The sequence below is a fragment of the Malaclemys terrapin genome, chromosome 2, assembly GCF_027887155.1.
Source record: "Malaclemys terrapin pileata isolate rMalTer1 chromosome 2, rMalTer1.hap1, whole genome shotgun sequence".
In the NCBI taxonomy this organism is placed as follows: Eukaryota; Metazoa; Chordata; order Testudines; family Emydidae; genus Malaclemys; species Malaclemys terrapin.
The window spans coordinates 132,144,431-132,165,680 of record NC_071506.1 but is presented as its reverse complement, the minus strand read 5'-3'; the positions used below and the strand labels follow the sequence as shown (position 1 = coordinate 132,165,680).

Below are 21,250 nucleotides of genomic sequence, written 5' to 3'. Positions count from 1 at the left end.
CATGCTGAGTTTTGTTTGCCGACAGGGTACGGTGCACCTGGGAGGACTGTCAGCATCACATGACGGGGAACAAACCATGGAAAATGACGCCAAGAACGGGGAGGCTGTGCCGAGATGGAGGAGACCTCAGGGAGGAGCCCAAGAAACCCAGGTGCTAGAGACCGTGGTCGGGGCCATACGCAGGAGCGGAAGTGTGGCGCCGGGGATCCCTTCCAAGAGCTGTCGGGACGGGGTGGACCTGAGCTGCGTGCCTGGGCCCGACTCAGCGTTGCGCCCCGGGGAGAAGGCCTCTTTGTGGAAGCGCGCCGAGAGGGCGAAGGAGTTTTCTCCGTGTCTGAGATGGGGCCGAGAGACCCTCGGGGGGCCGGAGACAGCACTGGACTCTCTGTACCATCCTGCCATTGAAGCAGATTTCTCCAAGCACATGGATGCCAGGCACCAGTTCCCCAGGAGGATGCAACTGAAGGAGACACCCGAGTTCCAGCTCCACTCCGAGCCCAAGAACGGGGAGGTAAATATCAGCTGGGCGGAGCAGAATAAAGACAGGCCTGGCCCTATGTGGACAGAGGCTATGCTGGCCAGCCAGCTGGCCCTGTACAGCCACGCTTACCACAACTACCCCCTGCCGTTATCTGGGCTGGAAAACCAAAGCCCGGCTGCCACTGGCAAACCTTACCAGCTATCTGAGCAAGACTCCCTCCACTCCGCCAGTCCCTCTGGGGACAGCGCGGGCGACCCCCCTTCCTTCCACCACCTGAACACCCACTGCCCCTTCCTGGTGGAGGCCAAGCTGGCGGAGAGGAACCCCTTCTTGGTTTCCTCCATTGTATCAGCAAGCACTCCAGCTGAGTCTGCCTATGGCAATAGCTTGGCGAGCCTAGCCCTGGCTGGCCAGCCCCAGGACTGCCCCTCTGCTTTGGGAGAGGCCCAGTACACTGACCCAGATTGGCACCGGGCACCTTACCCGCGCACATGGAGCCAGCCGGCGTACCTGGCACCCCATCCAAGAACAAAGACCCCGTCTGCTTTTGAAACCTGCTCCAGCTCAGGAAGCAAGGTAAGTGCCTGGAGGCTATACAGCTATTGCTCTTCGTGTTACAGTGGCACTGGGAGGGAGACCCCAACTGAGAGCAGTGTGCTAGGTGCTGTACAAACACACACTAGTGGCCAGCAGCACCACGGAGAACAATGCGGTTGGGCGCTGAGCTCTTTTGAGCATCTGGCAACAAGAGACAGTCCCTGCCCCAGAGACCTTCCAGTCTAACTAGACAAGACAGGCAGGGAAAGTATGGTTATTCCCATTTCACAGATGGAGAAACTGAGGTGCAGAGCGATTATGACTCACCCAAGGTGCCTCAGAGAGTCTGTGGCGGAGTCAGGAATTGGATCCTGGCCCTTTAAATCCCATCCCAGTTCCTTAACCTCGAGTCTGTCCTACTAAGCACCCTCAGTTCCACAATCTATTGCAAGCTCTTTGGGAGGGGTATTGGAGACGACTCACGTCCTGGGGCTGGAGGTCAGCAGTGGACAAGGTCCCAGCAGGGATGTCTGGTCTCAGGAGTGAATTGAAGACCTGCTTTCTGACCTGCCATTGGACTCATCTCTTGCTAGAAATGAGACCAACCATTCATGCAAAAGCACATGCAGAAAGGGGAGTGTGGAGCCAGGTGACATGGCAGAGGAAGAGACAGACCTGTGCGTGGGCGTTAGACCTCCGCTGCAACTGGACCCTGGATGCTTTTGTATTCAGAGGATGAATCAGGAAGGTCCTTGTTGGCACCATTAGGTAGGAGGCAACCAGGGATACGTGTCTGGGATCAAATGGACAACATACCCATTAACTAGGACGCAGAACCAGGGTTCTCCATTGGGAATAGTCTCCTCTGTGCTAGCCCAACCGGCTCTGGACTCTCTCCCTGAGGAGCTGCATAGGGAGCAGCCAGGGGCTTAATTCAACCAGCCACTCTAGCACCCAGGATCAGCCAAACAGCATGTTGCGCTCAGCAAGGAACAAGGCTAGAGAGGATTAAACGCCTGGGATGCCTCCCCAAGAGTAGCAGCCAGCCAGTCACTTTTAAATGTGAAAGCAGCTGTTGGTTTGCAGGGTATCCCTGGGGAATATCTGCCTGGTGTAACTGGATCTGCCCCCAATTGTGCTTGCCCTGAGTGACGAGGCCAGGCCTTGTACAGGCGGTGGGTAGAGGTGCCCGTTAGCGGGAGTGATTCAGGCTCATGCCCAGCTCCTGGGCCTGGCTGAATTTTCATGTATGGGGAAATGCTGTTGCTGGAGGCTGCAGACCAGTGCTGCCCCACCACACCCCAGTGCTAGTGCTTCTGGCTTTTCCGGCTGGTGCTCTAGACCCCCCTCCCTAGTATGGGGGGTTGGGTCCTTAGCCGGGTGCAGGTGCTTGAAAAGGCTGGGAGCCACTCTCCCAGAACACTTGTCTTGACGCTGACCCCTCTACACCACACACGACGGGCTGTGGGACCCAGGTTTGTGGACTTGGTGTTTCCAAGCTTGTGCGTGAGCGTCCACTGTGCATTGTAAACCTGGACTTCCAATCGCTGGACCCGTGTCTCACAGCCGTGCTAATGCATCCATACTACACTACACAGACCTTCTGATTCGGGTCTGCGGCTTGAGCTGCATCCACACTGCAAAATGACAGGCCTTGGTCCCCAGTCCCAGCAGGACTCTGATATGCTCCCCAGCAGGTCCTAGGACACTTGTCCGGAGCCCTTGCTGCCTTAAGTCAGACTCATCTGTGTGTGGATGGAAGTGGGGCTTGGGCTCAAGCTTGAGTCAGAGCCTGGGCTTAGTGTGCAGTGGAGACAGACCCCCTGACGCCGGAGTGCTAGAGGTGCGAGCGTTTGGAGGAAGTGAGTGAGCATCGTCTCCAGGGTCCCCAGTCTGACTGCAGGGAGTCCAAAGGGAGATCCCGAAGAAGAGATGCTGTCGGTAGATCAGGAGTGAGAGATGGGACAGTGTGTAGCGGTGGCAGACGCAGCCCGAGGGTGAATTCGTGGCACTTGTCTGAGTCGTGCTAACGGGGGCGGAGGCGGGGGTGCTCAAGGCTACTCCTGCAGTGCTGCTGTGGCAGTTGTGAGAGGCCGTCTGGCATTGGGACAGGACACGGATGCCATCCGAGAATGGCAGCTCCCGGGTTCGGACTCTCCTCCACTGCCTCGGGTGACCTGCCTGGCTGGGGTGCTCGAGGATTAGTCAGTCAAGGATGGCGAAGCACTGGGGAAATGAAAAGCTCTGCTTACTTGCCAGGTAAAGCTTGAAGCCCTGGTTCATTCTTTCTTCAGTCAGTGAGGGTTTAACCTGAGCAGGGGTTTAGTATTATTTATTCGTATTCCAGTAGCCGCCTGGAGGCTCCAGCCAAAACCGGGGCCCCGTTGTGCTGGGTGGTGTACAGACACATGGGAAGAGACAGTGCCCGCCCTAGAGAATTTATAATCCAAACAGTCCAGACACACACAGGGAGGGAGAAAGGAAGGAGTATTATCCCCATTTTACCAGTGAGGAAACTGAGGCACAGAGCGACTAGGGGCCAGATTTCCTAAAGAGCTCAGAACCCAGCCGCTCCCATGTAAGAACCTAAAATAAGTTGTGGGAGCAAAGCGCGTCTGCAAGGCCTGACTCATGAGACTTGCCCAGGCTCACACGGAGTCCGGGGCATAGCCGCATATCCTGATTCCCGGCCCAGTGCTGTAAGCACGAGCCCGGGTGTTAATTCGTATGGCAGGTGTGCCCGCTGGGCCTGCGCTTGTTCCCCCAAACACACTTGCTCCTCTCACTCTTCTCCCCATAAAACTCCCCCCTCCCCACTGACTCCACTCAGCGCTTTGCTGTTTCTCCTCTAGGAGTTTTACCAGAAGAAGGATCCTGGCTTTCCCCACACAGGAAAGGACCCGGCCCCTGTGCCCGACCGGGCGCAGCCTCAGCTGCTCAGCCAGTACAAGGTGGGGAAGGTGAAGCGAGATGCAGAGAGCGAGATGGAGGTGACCTACGTGGAGCCCCCGTGGAAGGGAGCTGAGCAGAGAGGGTGCATGGCACTGGCCCCTCCCAGAGACCAAACCCTTCCTAACAACCATGGCCAAATGGGTCAGCCACTGTTCTACCTAAAGCACAAGGTGGCAGAGAGCTTGTGGTCCAGCCAGCCCCTGGTTCTGGATTATCCTCTCAGCAAAGCACCGGCCAGGCCCTCCGAGTCCAAAGACGAAAGCCTCATGTACCAAAGTCTGAAGCCTGGCTCCCCTGCGGTGCTGCAGGAATCCTCTGGATCTCCACTCATGGACAGAGCCCAGCCCCCTGCCCTTTCCAAAGTAGAGCTCCCATCTGGGATGGATGTGCTTCCAGCTCATGCTCTCCCCTGCAAATGCTCCCCTTGGGACTGCCCCCCGAGATGCTGCAAGAGGTGCCAGGGGGCAGGCTGCGAGGCTGTCAACTCCTTTGGCACCAGAAATGAGATGCCCGGGCCATACCGAGAAATAGATGGAGCCTTGGGAGGACATGGCATCCAACGGGGCAAGGATTCCTCCTTGCTGCCCTGCCCTCCCAGCAATCACCACACCAAGCTGAAGAAAACCTGGCTGACCAGGCACTCGGAACAGTTCAGATGCACTGCTAGCTGCCTCGGGGACAAAGGGGCTCCTGGTCAGATCAAAGAGGGTTTGCCTCTGAGGCTCAAAGCTTTAAAGAGGGAAGGCCAGGAGAGCGCTGAAGAAGCAGACCAATCTGGCAAACGGACAGCTAAGCGGCCTCACAGCCATGTCTCTGGGGAGGATCTCTGGAGCCCATGCGTCGGCAGGGGTAGCTATTCGGCAAAGCGGAGCTCAAAGGTAGCCGAGAACAAGGCGCTAAATCCCACGAGGAAGGATTGTGAGGCCCCGGAGCAGAGGAAGGTGCTCCCAGCAATGGGAAGGAAAGCAGATGCAGGAGATGGAGGTAAGAAGGGTGGAACCTGTGTAGCCGAGCAGAGAAACGGGGATGCTAGGCCACAGTCGTGGTGGCGTGGGGCTAATTCTTGCTCTGCAGCTGCCCCATCCTTGCATAAGACACCCCTGCAGAGCGGCAGCTTGAACAGCCTTTGCTAGCTGGCCTGGTCCGCGAGGCAGAGCGTGACTCCAGCACAGAGCATTGGCATAGGCTAGTTATGTTCTGGGGTAACTTTCATTGGGCCGGAGACATTCAGATTCGACGGTGACAGTGTGGGCAGATGGATGAAGGATCTAATTCAATTCCCATTCTTTGGTCCCTGAGAAACACGTGTGCAAACGCAGACACGCAAACACACACACATATGTAGGTACACAAGAATGCAATGACACACCCCAGCAAGATACACATGCATGAAAAATATGCGTGCATACATGTAAATACAGATGCGTGTGCGCTCAGGCACAGAAAGACAGTCAGACGAGCAAAGCCCATGATTTGCAATTGCTTTGACTTTGCTCTTCGGTTATGGAGGGAGCCAGGAGAGAAAGAGATGGGACTTTGTCCCTAAATCCTTGCTCGTAGTGCCTGGTGGTGGGGACTAAGATGTCTCCCCAGGTCTCCTTCCTTTCCACAGCAGCTCAAATGTTTTAGAAAACGGCTGGGCTGGGAGAGTGCAGGACTGGGGAACTCTTTTCTAGTGTTTCCTGCTGTCAGAGTCTCATGGCTCCCTCCTTGGCCCTCTCCTCTCCTCCCTCTCTCCATGGGAGACGGCATTCCAAACCCATTCAGATGGGGTCCCTGCCCCATAGATCATACAAGGCAAATTAACGTGGTGCAATACGAGCATGCCATTAAAAGGCTAGGCTGTGAGGGAGGGCGTGGGGGACAATAATCACAAGTTCTTCGGGGCAGGGGCTATGTTTTCCTGGGTGTTTGTGCAGCACCCAGTACATGGGAGCCCGATCGTGACTGGCAATGCAGATATTAAATAAGAGTAATCATGTAGTTACTCACTAAGGGATGGACACAGCCTAGTGGTTCTTGGAGGGACTTAAATATGGCCAGGGGACTGGTGTGGGCGGGTCATGGACAGTATTCCAAGTGCAACTCCCAGCATGTCGCCAACTCCAAGCATTCAGCAATCATGAACAGGGCCCCCCAAAATCATGAGATGATTTACAGATAATTATTTTGGGCTGCTTATTCTTTGCTTTCTGGTTCCGGAGCCTTTAGGGTCATGCTCAGGTCACGTTCTCAAGCTTTTCTCCCCCACCACAAGGGCTAGAAAGTTATTGTGTGTTTTTGTTTTAAATGCAAGCTGAGATTCTCCTGTAATCACTTGACTTCTGGAGTTGGGGGCGGGGGGAACCAAATATTGGAAAACTCACAGTCAAATGAGAACCCTGCTTAAGAGGCAGCATAAAAGAAGGGGCGAAGATGCCTGTGTGAAGAGGACAGAGAAGGGGCATTAAGGCTGGCTCATTGGTGAAGGCCGAGAGGACAGGGAAGCAAATGTGAAAGGAGACCAAGTCAGAGATGGCAGGAGATATGAATGAAGGAGGGCCAGGAAAGATAACCAGTTTGAATCTGACACTCAATGTATGGGAGCCAGTGAGATGCCTCAAGGATATGGAAGAGGACAGAGCTGCAGAAGCCAAGAGGAGGCGGGGGAGGGAGCTAGCGTCAGAGGCCACAGGATCTTGTTTGTTCCCCTGGCTTCATCCATCGCCTTGAGTGACCTACCTCTCCACCCCACCTTCCACCCTCTGTGCCGCCACACCTCTCTCTGTGTCTCTCTGACACCTCCAGGGGATCTCAGCCTTGCTGGGGCCAAGCTCATCTCTTGTGAGACCTGTTCAGTTTGCCTTGTCATCTTTCCTGATTTACCCACTCTCCTCAGTGGCAGGGAATGAGGGGAGCTTGGCTGAAGAGCAGGAGAGGGTCTGGTAGGAGATGGGCAGAATTAGGCTCGGGTGTTGCTGGGGAATGACTCAGATGTGATCAGACCTTCTGCTGCCTTCTAGGGTTCCATAAGTTCATGTGGTGACACTGCACTAGTCTGCTAGGCTGTCTTTCTGGTGCATCCCCCCAGACAAGGTGTGCAAGGACCTTCGTGAGGAATCTTGGCCAGTGTCTTCGTAGCAGGTGCTCAATCCCGTGTTGTTTCCCCAGGGCTCCTGAGTTGCAACGGAGAGGACGCCGGAGAGCAGAAGGAGATGCGATACCTACAGAGCGTTCCATGTATGGCCCTCCCTGACTGCATTGAGAGGTGTTGTGCTTGTTCCTCCAAGGACGGGACGGGAGCCGTGCCCCGGGAGCAGGAGGAAGAACCCATGGAGACCTTCTGTAGGCTCCTGCATTTCCGAAGGTGAGCACACGTGCGGCTGTCCTCTTCAGTTCTCCTGTTGCACTGAGAAGTGGCACCCCTGGGGCCTGCAAGATAACGAGTCTGGGGGGGAGCCTGTGCTGTGATTTGGGGGAGCATGGGCTGCTATTGGCAGCGGCTCTCCCCCGCGGGGCGTTGGCTCGTTCCTGCAGCCCCCAGGAAGCAGAGGGCAGAAGCAAGTCTTAAATTACAAAAGGAGATGCTAGGTTGGGATATCAGGAAGAGCTTCTGAACAGTGAGATCAGCTGAGCAACGGAGTCTGCTCTCCAGGGACGGGGTGGGAGTCGCGTTGCTTGGACATTTAAAACGAGAATGTGAAAGGCCCCGGAGGATCTGATGTAGGGCACCATCCTGCCTTTAGATTGCAAAGTCTTTGGGACAGGTACGGCTTTTTGTTCTGTGTTTGCATAGCACCTCACACCATGGGGTCCAGGTCCATGCCTGGGGCTCCTAAGTACCATGGTAACACAAATAATGCCCATCCCATCCCATCCCAACTCCTCTACACTTCCATTCCATGCTGCTGCATTCCCATCCGTCACCTCCTGTCCCTGCAGACTGGCCTGGCTCTGCTTTTGAGAAACTGACATAAAATTCAATGACAAGTAACAAAAGGTTGTGCTGGACATGCTGCATGTGCAGACCACAATCACAGACACCGTCAAACCACCGCAGAAGGCAGGGAAAAGCGGGCAGTACCCCCTTGTATCTCACAGACGGCAACAACCTTCCCTTCTGTATAGCCTTATGCACCTGCCACCACAGGAGATCTCACAGCCTAATGGGGCTGAGCTTAACCGGTATTTGGATGGGAGCCCTCCAGCCAAAACCAGGAGGGGTGCAGTTGATACAGTAAGGGCTGCTGTGCTGTCTGAAGAGGGTCCTTTGCCAGTGAGTGTATTAAAGGTTGGGTGGTGCTGTTTGTTAGTCAGTGTGTTCACCCCAATGCTGTAACCGGATGCCAGTTCTGTTGGGGGACTGTTTGGGGGAAGCGGTGACTCTGAAAAAGCCGTGGGAGTCATGGTGGATAACAGCTGAACGTGAGCTCTCAGTGTGACCCTGTGGCCAAAAGGACTAATGCAATCCTTGGGACGTATAACCAGGAGAATGTCCAATAGGTGAAAGGAGGTTATTTGATCAGACTATATTTGATATTTGAGTGACTGCTGCTGGAACACTGTGTCCTGTTCTGGTGCCCACAATTCAAGAAGAATGTTAATAAATTGGAGAGGATTCAGAAAAGAGCCATGGGAATTAGCAGGGGTGCCCAACCTACAGCGTGTGGGCCGTACGTGGCCCACCAGAGCATTGCATAAGGCCGAGTAATTAGCGTTTTGTCATCATGTTTACAACAGTTTAGTTTACGCAAGTATGTAAATAGACAATACTGGACATAGGTTTTCTATCTAAATACCTAGGAAACAAGCTGAACTTAAAATATAAATCAATACAGGTGACTTTAAATCTTATCAAAATATGTAGAATCTGTTTGGCCCACACAAGGTTGTGCTTAGGTTTCGGTGGCACCACTGAATGAAAGGTTTGGGAAACACCGTATTGTGATAGATGCCAGGAGCCCAATCAGTTTAGCTTAGCAAAGAGATGGTTAAGGGATGACTTGATCATAGTTTATAAGTACTTGCCTGGGGAACAAATATTTGGTAAGAGTGGGCCCTTCAGTCACTCAGATAAAGGTATAACCGGAGCCTATGCCTGGGAACTGAAGCAAGACAAATTTAGACTAGAGATAAGGTTCACATTTTTAATAGTGAGGGTAATTAGCCATTGGAACAAGTTACCGAGAGCTCTGGCGGATTCTCCATCGCTGGCAATTTTAGAATCAAGACTGGATGTTTTCCTAATAGATCTGCTCTGGTTCAGTGAGGAGTTAATTCAGGAACGTTCTCGGGCCTGTGTTCTGCAGCTCAGCCTAGATGATCACAGTGGTCCCTTCTGGCTTTCTAATCTGGGAAGTTTGGGTTGAGTAGGGCTACCATATGTCCGGATTTCCCCGGACATGTCCGGCTTTTCGTTCTATAAATAGCCGTCCGGGGGGGATTTTTAAAAATCTAAAAATGTCCGGGATTTCCCCAGTCGGCTATTTATAGATCGAAAAGCAACGGCCAAGTGCCGCTGGGCAGCCAAAGCCCCTTCCCGGCTCCCCCCATCCCCTGCAGCCTTACCACTCCGCTGGCCCCGCAGCTATCTTCCCCCTCCTCCCCTCCCCTGAACGCTCCGCCCCCTGCTCCCCTGATTCCCGCGAAGCTCGAAATGAAGCAGGGGCAGGCCGGCGGCAGCAGCAGGTAAGCTGGGGGGGAGGAGGAAGAGAGCTCCGGGAGGCGCGGCCCTGGCCAAGCGGCGCCCGGCGGCCCCAGCAGCACCGGCCAGGACCCGGCCCGCGCCCCAGCACCCCCGGACCCGGCCCGGCCCAGGCCCCAGCACCGCCGGCCCGGGCCGGGCCCCAGCAGCGCCGGCCCCAGCACCCCCGGACCCGGCCCAGCCCAGGCCCCAGCAGCGCCGGCCCCAGCACCCCCGGACCCGGCCCGGGCCCCAGCAGCGCCGGCCCCAGCACCCCCGGACCCGGCCCGGGCCCCAGCAGCGCCGGCCCCAGCACCCCCGGACCCGGCCCGGCCCAGGCCCCAGCAGCGCCGGCCCCAGCACCCCCGGACCCGGCCCGGCCCAGGCCCCAGCAGCGCCAGCCTGGCCCGGGCCCCAGCACCCCCGGCCCGGACCCGGCCCGGGCCCCAGCAGCGCCGGCTGAGCACCTCCGGCCCGACCCCAAGCCCTGCAACCCCGGCCGGAGCGCAGCCCGATTCCTGGGCTCTTTAAAGCTGGCCCTGGTCAGGGGACAGGGAGGGGGGGTTGGATGGGTCGGGAGTTTTGGGGGGGGGGGCTACCATGGGGGCAAGGGTGTGGAGAGGGGTTGCGACAGTCATGGACAGGGAGTGGGGGGGTTAGATGGGTCTGGAGGGGCTGTCAGGGGGCCAGGGGTGTGGAGAGGGTTTGGGACAGTCAGGGACAGGGAGCAGGGGGGGTTAGATGGGTCTGGGGTTCTGGGAGGGCTGTCAGGGGGCAGGGGTGTGGAGAGTGGTCGAGGCAGGCAGGTAGCAGAGGGGGTTGGATGGGTCAGGAGTTCTGGGGGTCCTGTCGGGGGCAGGGAGCAGTTGGATAGGGCATGGGAGTCACCAGGGGTCTGTCTGGGGGCAGGGGTTTGAATATGGGGTGGGAGTGTGGATAAGGGTCGGGGCAGTCAGGGGACAGGTAGGGTAGTAGGGCATTTTCAGGAGGGGGCAGTCAGGGGACAAGAAGCAGGGGGGCTTAGATAAGCGGTGGGATCCTAGGGGGCAGTTAGTGGCAGGGGTCCCAGGAGGGGGCAGTCAGGGGACAAGGAGCGGGGGGTTGGGGGTTCTGAGGGGGGCAATCAGGGGGTGGGAAGTGGGAGGGAGTGGATGGGGGTGGAGCTGGGGCGGGGCTAGAGCGGGGCTCCTCCCCCCCCCAGTGTCCTCTTTTTTGCTTGTAGAAATATGGTAACCCTAGGGTTGAGATTAGGGGTTCTGGAGCTTTATCCCTTCAGGAAACCTGCCCTGGAACTCTAAGGCCCTGCTACCTGGCAGCTGCTGGACTCTCTGACTTCGTAGTTTTCTCCTTGCTGTGACCATAGCTGAGTCCTCTCTGTGCTGCTTTTAGGCTGGTGTTCTGTGACAGCGGGGAGCTGAGCGTGGATGGATTCTCCACACTGGACGAAGCCGAGGGCGAGAGCTTATGCCTGAGGATCTCCAGCAGGGAGAGAAGGGCCCAGGACATCAGCACCAGCCTCAGCCTAGCCAAGTATCTCCTCTCCGTCCTGGGGGACCAGTTCTGTGAGGCCATCAGGAGAGACAGAGAGGCCTGGCTGTGGGCACAAGGGGAAAACGAAAGTAAGTCAGAAACAACGGTGCTGGGGACCATTTTGGGTCATGGAGATGCTCACCTACTGCAGCGTGTGGGTTTGAATTCCACGGAGGCTAGATGCTCCCCAGCCTGGTGCCTTGGGTCACCGCTTACCCCCAGGCAAAGAGGGCGTGAAATGTGAGCTGGGAATAGTGATTCTTGTTGCATTTTGCACCCGCTGGGATTGATCCTTCTGTCACTGGCCCCGGTGAGAGTCAGGAGAAGCTCTGTGTGAATGCTTAACTCTCCCTGGTGCGAAGCTGGGGGCCAGAGAAAGGAGAGGCAGGTCAGGCTAGCTCGCAGGTCTCTAAACCACAGGATTTGGGGACTTCAACAGCAGAGTCAAGGGAAAGGGGTTGGGACGGCTTTGTGGCCTGCATCATGCGGGAGGTCAGACTAGATGATCATAATGGTCCCTTCTGACCTTAAAGTCTATGAGTCTATGAGACTGTGTGTCTGCACTGCAGCTGGGAGGTGCGATTACAGCATATGTAGATGTGACTCAGCCGGCTTTAATCTCGCTAGTCTGAAAACGAGCAGACAAACTGCAGCAGCATGGGCCGTGGCTCCTTGAGTCTGCACCCGGAGTCCTGGGCACACAGCAGTAGCCTGCAGACCCATCCGAGCAGCCACAACTTCACTGCTATCGCTCCTTGGGCCAGCTTGAATCTAGCTAGATCAAAGCCAGCTCCAGTGCATTACACAGGCTGCAGTCACACCTCCTGATAGCCATGCAGACGTGCCCAGTGACCCCGCAAGTGGCAATGCAGTTCCCAGTGGTGCCCCGTGAGTCCGATGGAGCGGGAGGTTTCTCGGCTCAGTCCATTTCCCAAAGGGTTGTGCTGACAAGGGGGTTTCTCTGCCCTGGGTCTCACGCCGCGGTCGCTCACAGCCCGCGTGGCTCAGGTTCCTGGGTTGGTTTGCGTCTGCAGAAGGGAGCCACAGTGAAGTGCTGCTCTGCCCCGTCCCCTCTGCTGGCCGTCTCCAGCGCATCCGATCACATTCTGCATTGGAGCCACTGGGGCATCTCTGGATTTACACCACTGTCTGCGAGAGCAGAATCTGGCCCATAGGCTTGAGGTGGTTTTCCCCTTCATTGGCTTGGCAGCAGTGTTGCAGGCCTCACCCGAGCTATCCACATGCACCCAGCAACAACCCCCGCCCCCAGTCCCGAATCCAGAGGGTCGGTGCTCTGCAGTCAAGGGGAGAACACAGAACGGACCCAGCCCACTATGCAGGAGGTGGAGAGGAACCTTGAGGCACCATGTGTGGGAGCCCAGGACTGCATAACCATGGAGACTCCACTCCACTCTGGTATAGAGCAGAGGTGCTGCTTCTGTGCTGCAGAGCCGTGGAGAGCAGGGTGTGATCATGCCACGTGGAAAGCAGATTCCCTGTTCACCCAGGGGAGAGTGCTGTGCCATGCCAGGGTCAGGGTGGGGCCGCATGGGGAAAGCCAGGAATGCTGTAGGGCAGTTTCGGGGACCCTGGGGGAGCTGTGTGGGAAGAGGGGGGAGCGTAGCTCAGACTTGGGGTTAGACTGAACTCCCTGGCCAGCCCTAGTGCAGTGGGGTCACGAAGGCCTTGGCAGAGTTGTATCCAGGTTACGCTCTTCCATGCGGGCAGCAGCTTTGTGATGAAGGGGAGGCAAAGCGGTGACATGGTTGGAGCCGTAAAGCCAGGGAGGAAGGAGAGGGGAGGGAGGAGACCCCCATAATTTGTTCCCAGCAGCACGGTGGTGGTGAATGAGAGCAACTGTGCTGCTTTCCAATCCAAACAGAAGGGCCTTTGGCAGGAAACAGAGGCGCCCCTGTGCCCCAGACTTTACACCTCAAATATTTGGAGTCCATAGTGCCTGAGTCCCATGCGAGATAAGGGCCTTTGTCCCGGAGCAGAAGGGCCAGCCACTGAAGGCATTTGTTTGCTTGCAGGGGTGACCGCCTGGCGGCGAGGGAAAGGCGCCCTGCAGGCCTGCGATGCCTGCCAGCATGGCCTCTTCAACGCTCACTGGAACTGCTCCAGCTGTGGGTTCCAGCTGTGCTCGGAGTGCTACCGGACCAAGAGAGAGCGAGCCAGCCCAGGTAGTGCACCGGGTTCCCAAGCACTTCAGTAGTGTGGTGGGGGGGCGGGCCTAGGGCAGTTATAATTGTCCAGGAGGTCAGCTGAGAGCATGTACAGCATTGTACAATAGTTTACAATGGAACCAGAGATGCCCTCAGTCCAAACAGCCCTGATTGCTGGAGGGGCGGGGGGTGTATCTGGCCCCCAACCTGAATTTTGTAAATGGCCCCTCCGTTGAGCCAAAGCTCCAGATCTGAACATGCAGCCCCCCAACCAGGGTCGGCTCTAGCTTTTTTGCCACCCCAAGCATGGCAGTCAGGCGGCCTTCCGTGGCATGCCTGCGGGATTCGGCGGCATGCCTGCAGGAGGTCTGCCGGACCCACGGCTTCGGCGTACCCGCCGCCGAATTGCCACCGAATCCGTGGGACCGGCGGACCTCCCACAGGCACGCCGCCGAAGGCAGCCTGACTGCCGCCCTCGCAGGGACCGGCAGGGCGCCCCCCGTGGCTTGCCGCCCCAGGCACGCGCTTGGAGCGCTGGTGCCTGGAGCTGCCGCTGCCCCCAACTTGGGGTGTGCAGAATCCAGAGCCAAACTTGCAGCTTAAGCCTGTTTCCTCCATGACACTAGCATGGTTCTGTAGCTAAGTCAGTGCATGACTGCACCAGTGTTGCACGAGAGAGCGCAAACCTCAGTTTGCACTGGTGCAGTGTGTCTGTGCTGGGGCTTTGCACTAGTGTAATTACGCCAATACCCCTGCCCAGGCAAGTCCCTGGGCTAAGGGGGGGTTGGGAAGGGAATGGACGGAATCCTTGGTGCTGCTGTTTCGTCTCTATTGACATTGGTAGAGGGCTCAAGCGGTACAATTTGCAACGGGATTTCAGCCTCCCCCTGCATCTAGTGTCTGACTTTGGAGCCATCTCAAAATTCCCAGTTTGAAGAGTTTTTGAGGGTGGGTGGAGGTAGCAGCTCTGGTCCCTGTGAGTTTGCCAGCTCTCAGCAGTGACTGGTGCCCACATTTTTTCTCTCTCTCTCTCTAGCCCAGACAGAGGAGTCTGTGCAGTCGGCCAAGTGTGTCCAAGGGCAGGGCCATGATGTTCTGTCCCTCATTCCTGCGCAGTTCATCCCCACCCACGGTGAGCTACCCCCTGGCGCTTCCCCAAGCCGTCGGGCGAACAGCAGGAGAAGCTGGTGTACGATCATGGCAAATGGGCTGTGCAGGGCTCCCCACTCCCGTGCTTTATGCTTGGGGGGAAACGAACCCTACTAAGCACCTGGCTTCGAAAAGGAAACATCTATCCAATGCTCCTTTAGCTGTTCCCTGCAGCGCTTCCCTCTGGGAGCATCTCCGCAGCCAGCATTCCCACCCTGCTCCCTGCAGTGCCTCCTGCTGGGAGAGGCGGGGGCTGCAGTCACAATGATCTCCTCTGCAGACCGGGCTCCCGCTCCCTCCCTGACCCCAGTTCCTCCCTGCTGAGCTCCTGCAGTGCTTTGAGCGCTGGGACAGAGCTGTGCAGAGCTCTATTGCTCAGCAGGGCTGTCGCCTCTCAGACCTGCCGCCTCCTCTAACCCGTCTCCGTCCTTCTCCTAGTCCTGGCTGAGCTCTGGAAGCTGATGCACGAAGTGCAGGTGAAGTTTGACATCGAGTCGCGCTGCCCCTGCAGACTGAGCATCTTGAGCAAGAGCCTCACTGACAACACGGGGGGTGGGCAGGTAGGATGGGGGGGCAAGCCTGAGTGGGGTCTATTGGGACAGGATGGGGGGGGCAGGGAGAACATGGGGTGGGGGGGGATGTAAAAGGAACTGTGTGTATGAGTAGGAGACACCCGGCTTGGCATTCAGAGGGGGTGATGGAGAGCTCAGGTTGCAGAGCAAACACTGGCAGCAACAGAGGTGTAGTCATAGTAACTCCGAGCGCGGGGCATGCGCAGGGAAGCGCCATGGGGGAGCAGCAGTGCTGGGGGCCTGAATCTCACTCCTGGCCAGGTACCCCGCTGGCAGGGGCTGCTCTTGGCTCTAATAGATGGGGTATCCCACGATAGCATGGCGTGTCAGTGCCTTTAGTCTCAGCTTGATGTCTGGAGGAATAGTTAGGGAGTCCCGCGGGGAGGGAATCTTGGGGAGCAGGGCTGGGAGATGCTCCTACCTGGGGCACCCTCATGGACCCCTCCCTTTGGATGTTTCAGAAGGAGGAGATGGGGAACATGACACCTTTGCTACAACCTGCCAGCAACGAAGAGACAGACGGCTCGAGGGTAATCAAGGAAGGTAGGTCTCCCCGCCTCTGTCTCTGCTGTGTGCCCAGAAGGATCGGACGCTCTCTGTGCATGCCTCCAAACTGATGCAGCAGGGAGCAAACCAGCCCTCCTCCTCTGCAGCCCCTGGGAGGCAGAGGGGGTGGGTGAGGAGGGCCGGGTGCATGTGCTGTACCACCTCTGTGGGAATAGAAACACCACGGGAGAGGTGCGATTCCCCAATGTATGTGGGAAAGCAGAGTAGCCTGGGACAGAGCCGGGAAAGACTCAGGGCTTGGGTAGTTGTGCGGGGGTGGGGGAGCTGCAGGGCAGGACTGAGGTGCAATGGGGAGCCCAGGGAGTTGTAGGGCAGACTACAGAGCTGAAAGAAAGACGCTTGCATGGCTCCTAATGGTATCTGCTCTGTCCCTGGGGGAGCAGGGTCTCCTGTGGGTACCTGCGGACTCGTTGTTTTCCCCTGTGGGACACCCAGCTCAGAGTCCCCTAGGGGAAGGACATCAATGACGTCTCTCCAACCCTTCCCCTTTCTCCCCTCCCCCCCCCCCCCCCCAGAAAACCCAGACTCCGTCCACCCGCCGAGCGAGCAGGGCCCCAAGGGCGCAGTGCAGACATCCACCCTCTGCGAGCTCCTGACCTCTACGGCCGTCAGGCTGTGCCTGGGGCAGAATGGCATCCGCATGGCCTTCGCGCCCGTCTCCCCGGCCTTGCCCAGCGTGAGTACAGGCCGCTGCCGGGGCCCTGTGGGTTCTTTTGCAGGTTCTGCCGCTGGGGGGCTCCGCTCAGACACGGGCTGGGCCTCCCACTTCCAAGGCCTGGATCTGAGCTCTGCAACTCAGACCCCCCAGTACGGGGAGAGGGGTTAGATTCCGATCCAATCCCAGATCCGACCTATGTGCCCCAGGCCTGTCTCCCGGGTCCCTGAGGTTGGATCTCGTGGGGAGATTGGCTCCGACGGGGCTGTGCTCACTCCCTGGGAGGGATTATCAGTCAGGTCCCTGAGGAGAGGGGGCCTGGGAAGGGGAGAGGGTGGTAAGGACGCTGTGGAGACACTGGGATTTCAGCCTTGGTCCTTTGCCCTTCCAGGACAACCGGATCACCAACATCCTGGACAGCATCATCGCCCAGGTGGTGGAGAGGAAGATCCAGGAGAAGCACTCAGAATGTGAGCAGCGGAGCCCCAGCCCCCCCGAGCCGCAGGTCTCCCACTGCATCCTGGCCCCGGGGGGACTCCTGTGGCTTCACGATCCAAACCACTCCTGCAACTACAAGCTCTTCCAGGAGCACTGGAGGCAGGGCCAGGTAGGGACGGTAACGCCAGGATCTCTCTGGGCTGTCTCCTCAGTCCCACCCCATCCCAGTGCCGCACCAGGGTCCTGCAGTCCTTAGTGATGTGCTGGCCCGGGGGCTGTCTAGGCTGTTCCCTCAGCTCAGTGCCACACAGAGAGGAGGGCTTGTCCCAGGGCTGCGTCATGGGGAAAGGGATGGTTCTGCTGCCCCACTGGGGTTGCTGTCTGTGGGTCCCCTGTTGAAGGGCTGGGAGCAGCCTTGTCTGCCCCTCTGCACGCTCCCCTCCCCCCCCCCCGTCTGCAGCCCCCAATGCCCTTCTCCCAGGGATGACGTCTCCTGCACACTCTCTAGGCATGCTCCAGCCCGGTAACCTCCGCCTTCCCTGTGCTGCCCCCCCCCGCAGCCTGTCTTGGTTTCAGGGCTGCAGAAGACACTGAAGAGAAACCTGTGGGAGCCCGAGTCGTTCTGCCACGAACAGCGGGGGCAGGAGGTGCAGGCGGTGAACCTGCGAAGCCAGCCGGGCTGGACAAGGGTCAGCAACAAGGACTTCTGGGATGGCTTTGCCTCCAGTGCCAGTAAGTGGCTGAGAGCTTGCCAGAGGGTTAGCATGGAGGAGGGGCTGGCTCCGTTGGGCACCCACAGTGTGGCAGGGATTTGTGAGAAAGGAGGGTGCTGGGTCTCAGTACAGTGCCTAGTAGACAGATGCCCACATCACAAACCCAGCACTAGCTGGTCCCCTCCGTGGCAGCCACAGCAGAGAGGCCAAGGACTGACTGGGCACAGAAGCTACCAGTCTCTAGGGCACTGGGGGAGAGATCTGGCTCCTTTCTGCTGCAATAAAGTCAGTTTGAGTTTAAAAAGGCACAAGGGAACCAGGGATACTTCCCCCTAGTGCGGACAGGACAGACCCAGCCAAAACACAGGGCTTGGGCATAGCACGGGCAACTGCAGGGACCTAGCATCCACTTCTCTAACAGTGAGCGTGGGCACTGGGCTCTGGCTGCATGTGGAGGGGAAATTCACTTGACACTTGCACCGTCCTGCTGCTGAGGAAGGTCTGATGCTTTGAGTTACAGCGGGAGTAATGCTGAGGGAGCAAAGCAGGCTTGGGGTGCTCAGGGGCTCTGCCGGGCAAGACACCCTGCTCCCCGCAGCCTGCATAAGCGGGAGACCCAGTTGTCTGTAAGACTCTGCTCTTCCCTTCCTTACAGAATGCCTGGAGACAGAGAACAGCGAGGGGAACCTGCTCAAGCTAGAGAGCGGCTTTGGGGACATGCCAATGTGCAGGTACATGGATACTGGGGGCAAATAAAAAGCTACCCACTCGCCTGCCCCCGGCTCCCCCCCCACCCTTATCCAGCTGTCTCCCCACTCACCTGCACCCATCCTTGCCTCTACATCCACTCCCTCACATCATCTCCTCCCCGCTTGGTAGAGCTAGGACCCTTCCAGGTTCACCTCAGTGTCGGGGTTGGGACTGGACCCCAGGCCTGTGTGCAGGCCACTAACCATTAGCATGGAGGTACATGGAACCAGGCCTCCACTGCACATGGTTGGTCACTATGGAAGTGCACCTCTAGGTGAACCTGCCATGATCAGCAGCCACTACATGGGTAGCACCTTCTACTCCCCAGGTGAGCACCCAGGCCTGGCTTTTCCAGATCCCCTGGACTACCTCCCTGCATGGGCAGCCCCGGAGCCAACCGAGGAAGGAGACTTAGCTTAGAGTGGCTTTAGCTCCCAGGGCTGAACCCGCCCCTTGTGTGAGTGCGGGGCTGAGCCAACCTGTTGTGGCTCCCTCTGCCTGCCACTTTCCCAGTAGCTCGGAAGCCCGCTGCTGCCGTGGGATGGGGAGTGGAAAAAACAGGCCTTGTTTTTCACACCCATGTGTTTTTATTTTGGAAGGAGGTGGTGAGGAGCTGGCGAGCGGCTGGGGCAGCGGCAGCCACTGCCAGGACCTGGCTTTTCCACTTGGGCACACGGAGTAGTCTCGGTCTGCTGGCTTTGTGTGGCAGCCTGGCTGTAAGCGATAGTCTCCTCGCAGCCTCCATGCCATGGCCTTGCCTCCTTCCCTGCCATTACAGGAGTGCACTCTGGGGTCCCCAGCGGGGGAAACCACAGCACAATACATGGGGGCTCTTTGGACTTAGCTTTTCTGCAGAAGGGCAGCCCCAGCTGCAGATCCCTATAACAGGGTCCTGTAGGGCAGCACCCCACGTGGGAGGGAGACTCCAGCTCAGACTCTGAGTCCTGCGCCTTATTGCCCTTCACCATGTCTCATGGGCTGGGGTTCATACTCATTTTACACTGAGGATCAAGCTCCCAATCCTAGGAAGGCAAAAGGATTTGGAAAGGGAAATCCCAAGTGCTGCCCTGACTCCGCTTCCGGGCTGAGACTAGGCCCCCAGAGATCAGTCTAGGGCTGATTCCGCCTCTGCCTTCTCACCCTTCAAGGACTGCCCGATAGCATCCCGTTACAACCTCTGAGCGTATCACCGGTTTGTATTAGGGACAGGCCAAAACAAAAGCCGTTTCTGTAAACAAATCCTGATCATTCACCGTACATATCTCTTTCCATCCAAGGATCTCAAAGCCACAGAGACACATTGACTAATCTTTGTAACCATCCTCTGATGCTGCCTTCCTCGCCCATGTTACAGACAGGGAAACTGAGGCATGGAATGCTCACAGAGAGAGTTGGGAATAAAATTCCCAGCCCCCCCTGCTCTGACCACTAGCCCCCATTCCCCTTCCCAAACTGGGAATGGAGCCCAGGAGCCCTGACTCCCAGCCCACCCCCTCCCCAGGTGTATGCGGCCATTCGAACCATGGCATAAATGCCTTGATTTCACAGCTTCATAAGCTCCATAGTACGGTCAGGGGCATTCCCAAGTTCTGCCCGTGCCAGTGTTGTGGTTGTTTCCGTGAGCGACTGATGCACTGCAAAGGGATAAAGCTGAAGGGAGGGCCTAATAACTGAAAGGACCAAATCAGTGTCTAGGTGCCATCCATGACCTCCTTGCTGATTTGGGTAGGCCACATGGCTGTGCAAAGACCCCCCAGCTCACCCAGGCAGGCTCTGCCACCCCTGAGTAACCAGGGCTATTTCTGATTTTTGTCAATAACCTCCCTGGCGCCCCGCAAGCCCAATGCTTCTGTCTGTTACACTGCTGTAATATGGATGCGTCCCGTTGCAGTTAGTGGAGTTTCAATGGGTTAACTGGGGGAGGGAAATCTGGCCTGTTATTGTGGGCCATAACATTTTCCTGTGCTATTTAAAACCCAGCCCCAGTCAGTGTGTCCACACTTCAAAGCAAGGGGTGTTCTTAACTTGGGTTGGCTACTGTGGCTCAAATAGCAGGGAAGACATTGCTAATGGGGTTAGCAGCACAAGTTCAACCCCAGGCGCCCATAGGCTTTAACATTAGCTGAGTTGCTGTGTTTTCCCTGCTATTTTAACCCAAGCTAGCTCACCTCAGTCAGGCTGTGGGGCAGAAACCGGCAGGAACAGTGTCCCTGCACTTTTGGCCTTGTACGCACTGTACGGGTAAGGTCATGCCACATGGAGGATGCCTTTTTATACAGAATCGTGCTGTGGGGTCACGCTGGTGGGGGTGGAATACCTGCACTTAAAAAAATCAAGACTACACCCCTGGCTAACCTGAGTTGAGAACTTTTTTGCAGTGTAGACATAATGTGATTTCCTGCAGGCTGGCTGCAAGCCATGGGAAGGCGTCACCTTTTCTGCACCTGTCATTCCTTCCCAATGTCTGTTCCTCAGAACATGCTCCTGTATGATAGACTGAATTCCCAGGGCTGGCCCTCGGCTGGGAGAATCGCAGCAAAACAAGCTGCGGGGTGAGAGTGTGACATGCTCTAGTTTTGGGATTTAGGAGTCTTCTTCTCTCTCCCACAGGGCTGAAAACCTCTATGCCAGTTTGCCACTGCTGGAGTACTGCGGGCATGATGGAAAGATGAACTTAGCCTCGTACCTGCCAGGTAGCCAAGGCAGGCAGTGGCTGAGTCCCCAGATCTGTGCTGCCTATGGTTCGTCCTGCTCTCCACTTGCATTTTAAATAGCTCTTGTACTGCCTGTATGTCTCAAAGTGCTTCGCAAAGCAGGGCGAGCCTCATTATCTTCCACTGACAGATGGGGAAACTGAGGCAGATACTTGGCCAAGGCCACATGGACTCTGTGGAAGAAAGAATCCAGGAGTCCTGACTGTCAGTCCTGTGCCTTATCCTCATTGCCCTGCTTTGATGCCTCTGTATTTACAAGAGGCTGATCTGTTTCTCTGCTGGTCTCCAACAATAGAGTCAATAGATCTGCTTGGATTCCTTAGTGAGGAATTATCATGTTATCAGGACCATTTATTACTCACGTT

General features: G+C 57.1%; 1 protein-coding gene across 8 annotated transcripts in view; it reads left to right on the top strand.

Moving 5' to 3' along the window:
• The window catches only part of HR (HR lysine demethylase and nuclear receptor corepressor), a 57,435-nt gene that overhangs the window by 28,493 nt on the left and 7,692 nt on the right, over positions 1 to 21,250 (top strand). For 5 of the 8 annotated variants that reach the window (XM_054018593.1, XM_054018598.1, XM_054018599.1 and 2 more), the window contains exons 2-14: positions 26 to 1,057; positions 3,871 to 4,954; positions 7,121 to 7,316; positions 11,022 to 11,251; positions 13,196 to 13,345; positions 14,364 to 14,459; positions 14,915 to 15,036; positions 15,510 to 15,591; positions 16,131 to 16,291; positions 16,662 to 16,877; positions 17,269 to 17,440; positions 18,077 to 18,152; positions 20,782 to 20,912. In XM_054018593.1, coding sequence (XP_053874568.1) covers positions 26 to 1,057; positions 3,871 to 4,954; positions 7,121 to 7,316; positions 11,022 to 11,251; positions 13,196 to 13,345; positions 14,364 to 14,459; positions 14,915 to 15,036; positions 15,510 to 15,591; positions 16,131 to 16,291; positions 16,662 to 16,877; positions 17,269 to 17,440; positions 18,077 to 18,152; positions 20,782 to 20,912 — 3,748 coding nt within the window. Of the gene's footprint in view, positions 1 to 25; positions 1,058 to 3,870; positions 4,955 to 7,120; positions 7,317 to 11,021; positions 11,252 to 13,195; positions 13,346 to 14,363; positions 14,460 to 14,914; positions 15,037 to 15,509; positions 15,592 to 16,130; positions 16,292 to 16,661; positions 16,878 to 17,216; positions 17,441 to 18,076; positions 18,153 to 20,781; positions 20,913 to 21,250 lie in introns of those variants that run through there. The other 3 variants (XM_054018597.1, XM_054018600.1, XM_054018601.1) reach the window with 3 other exon arrangements.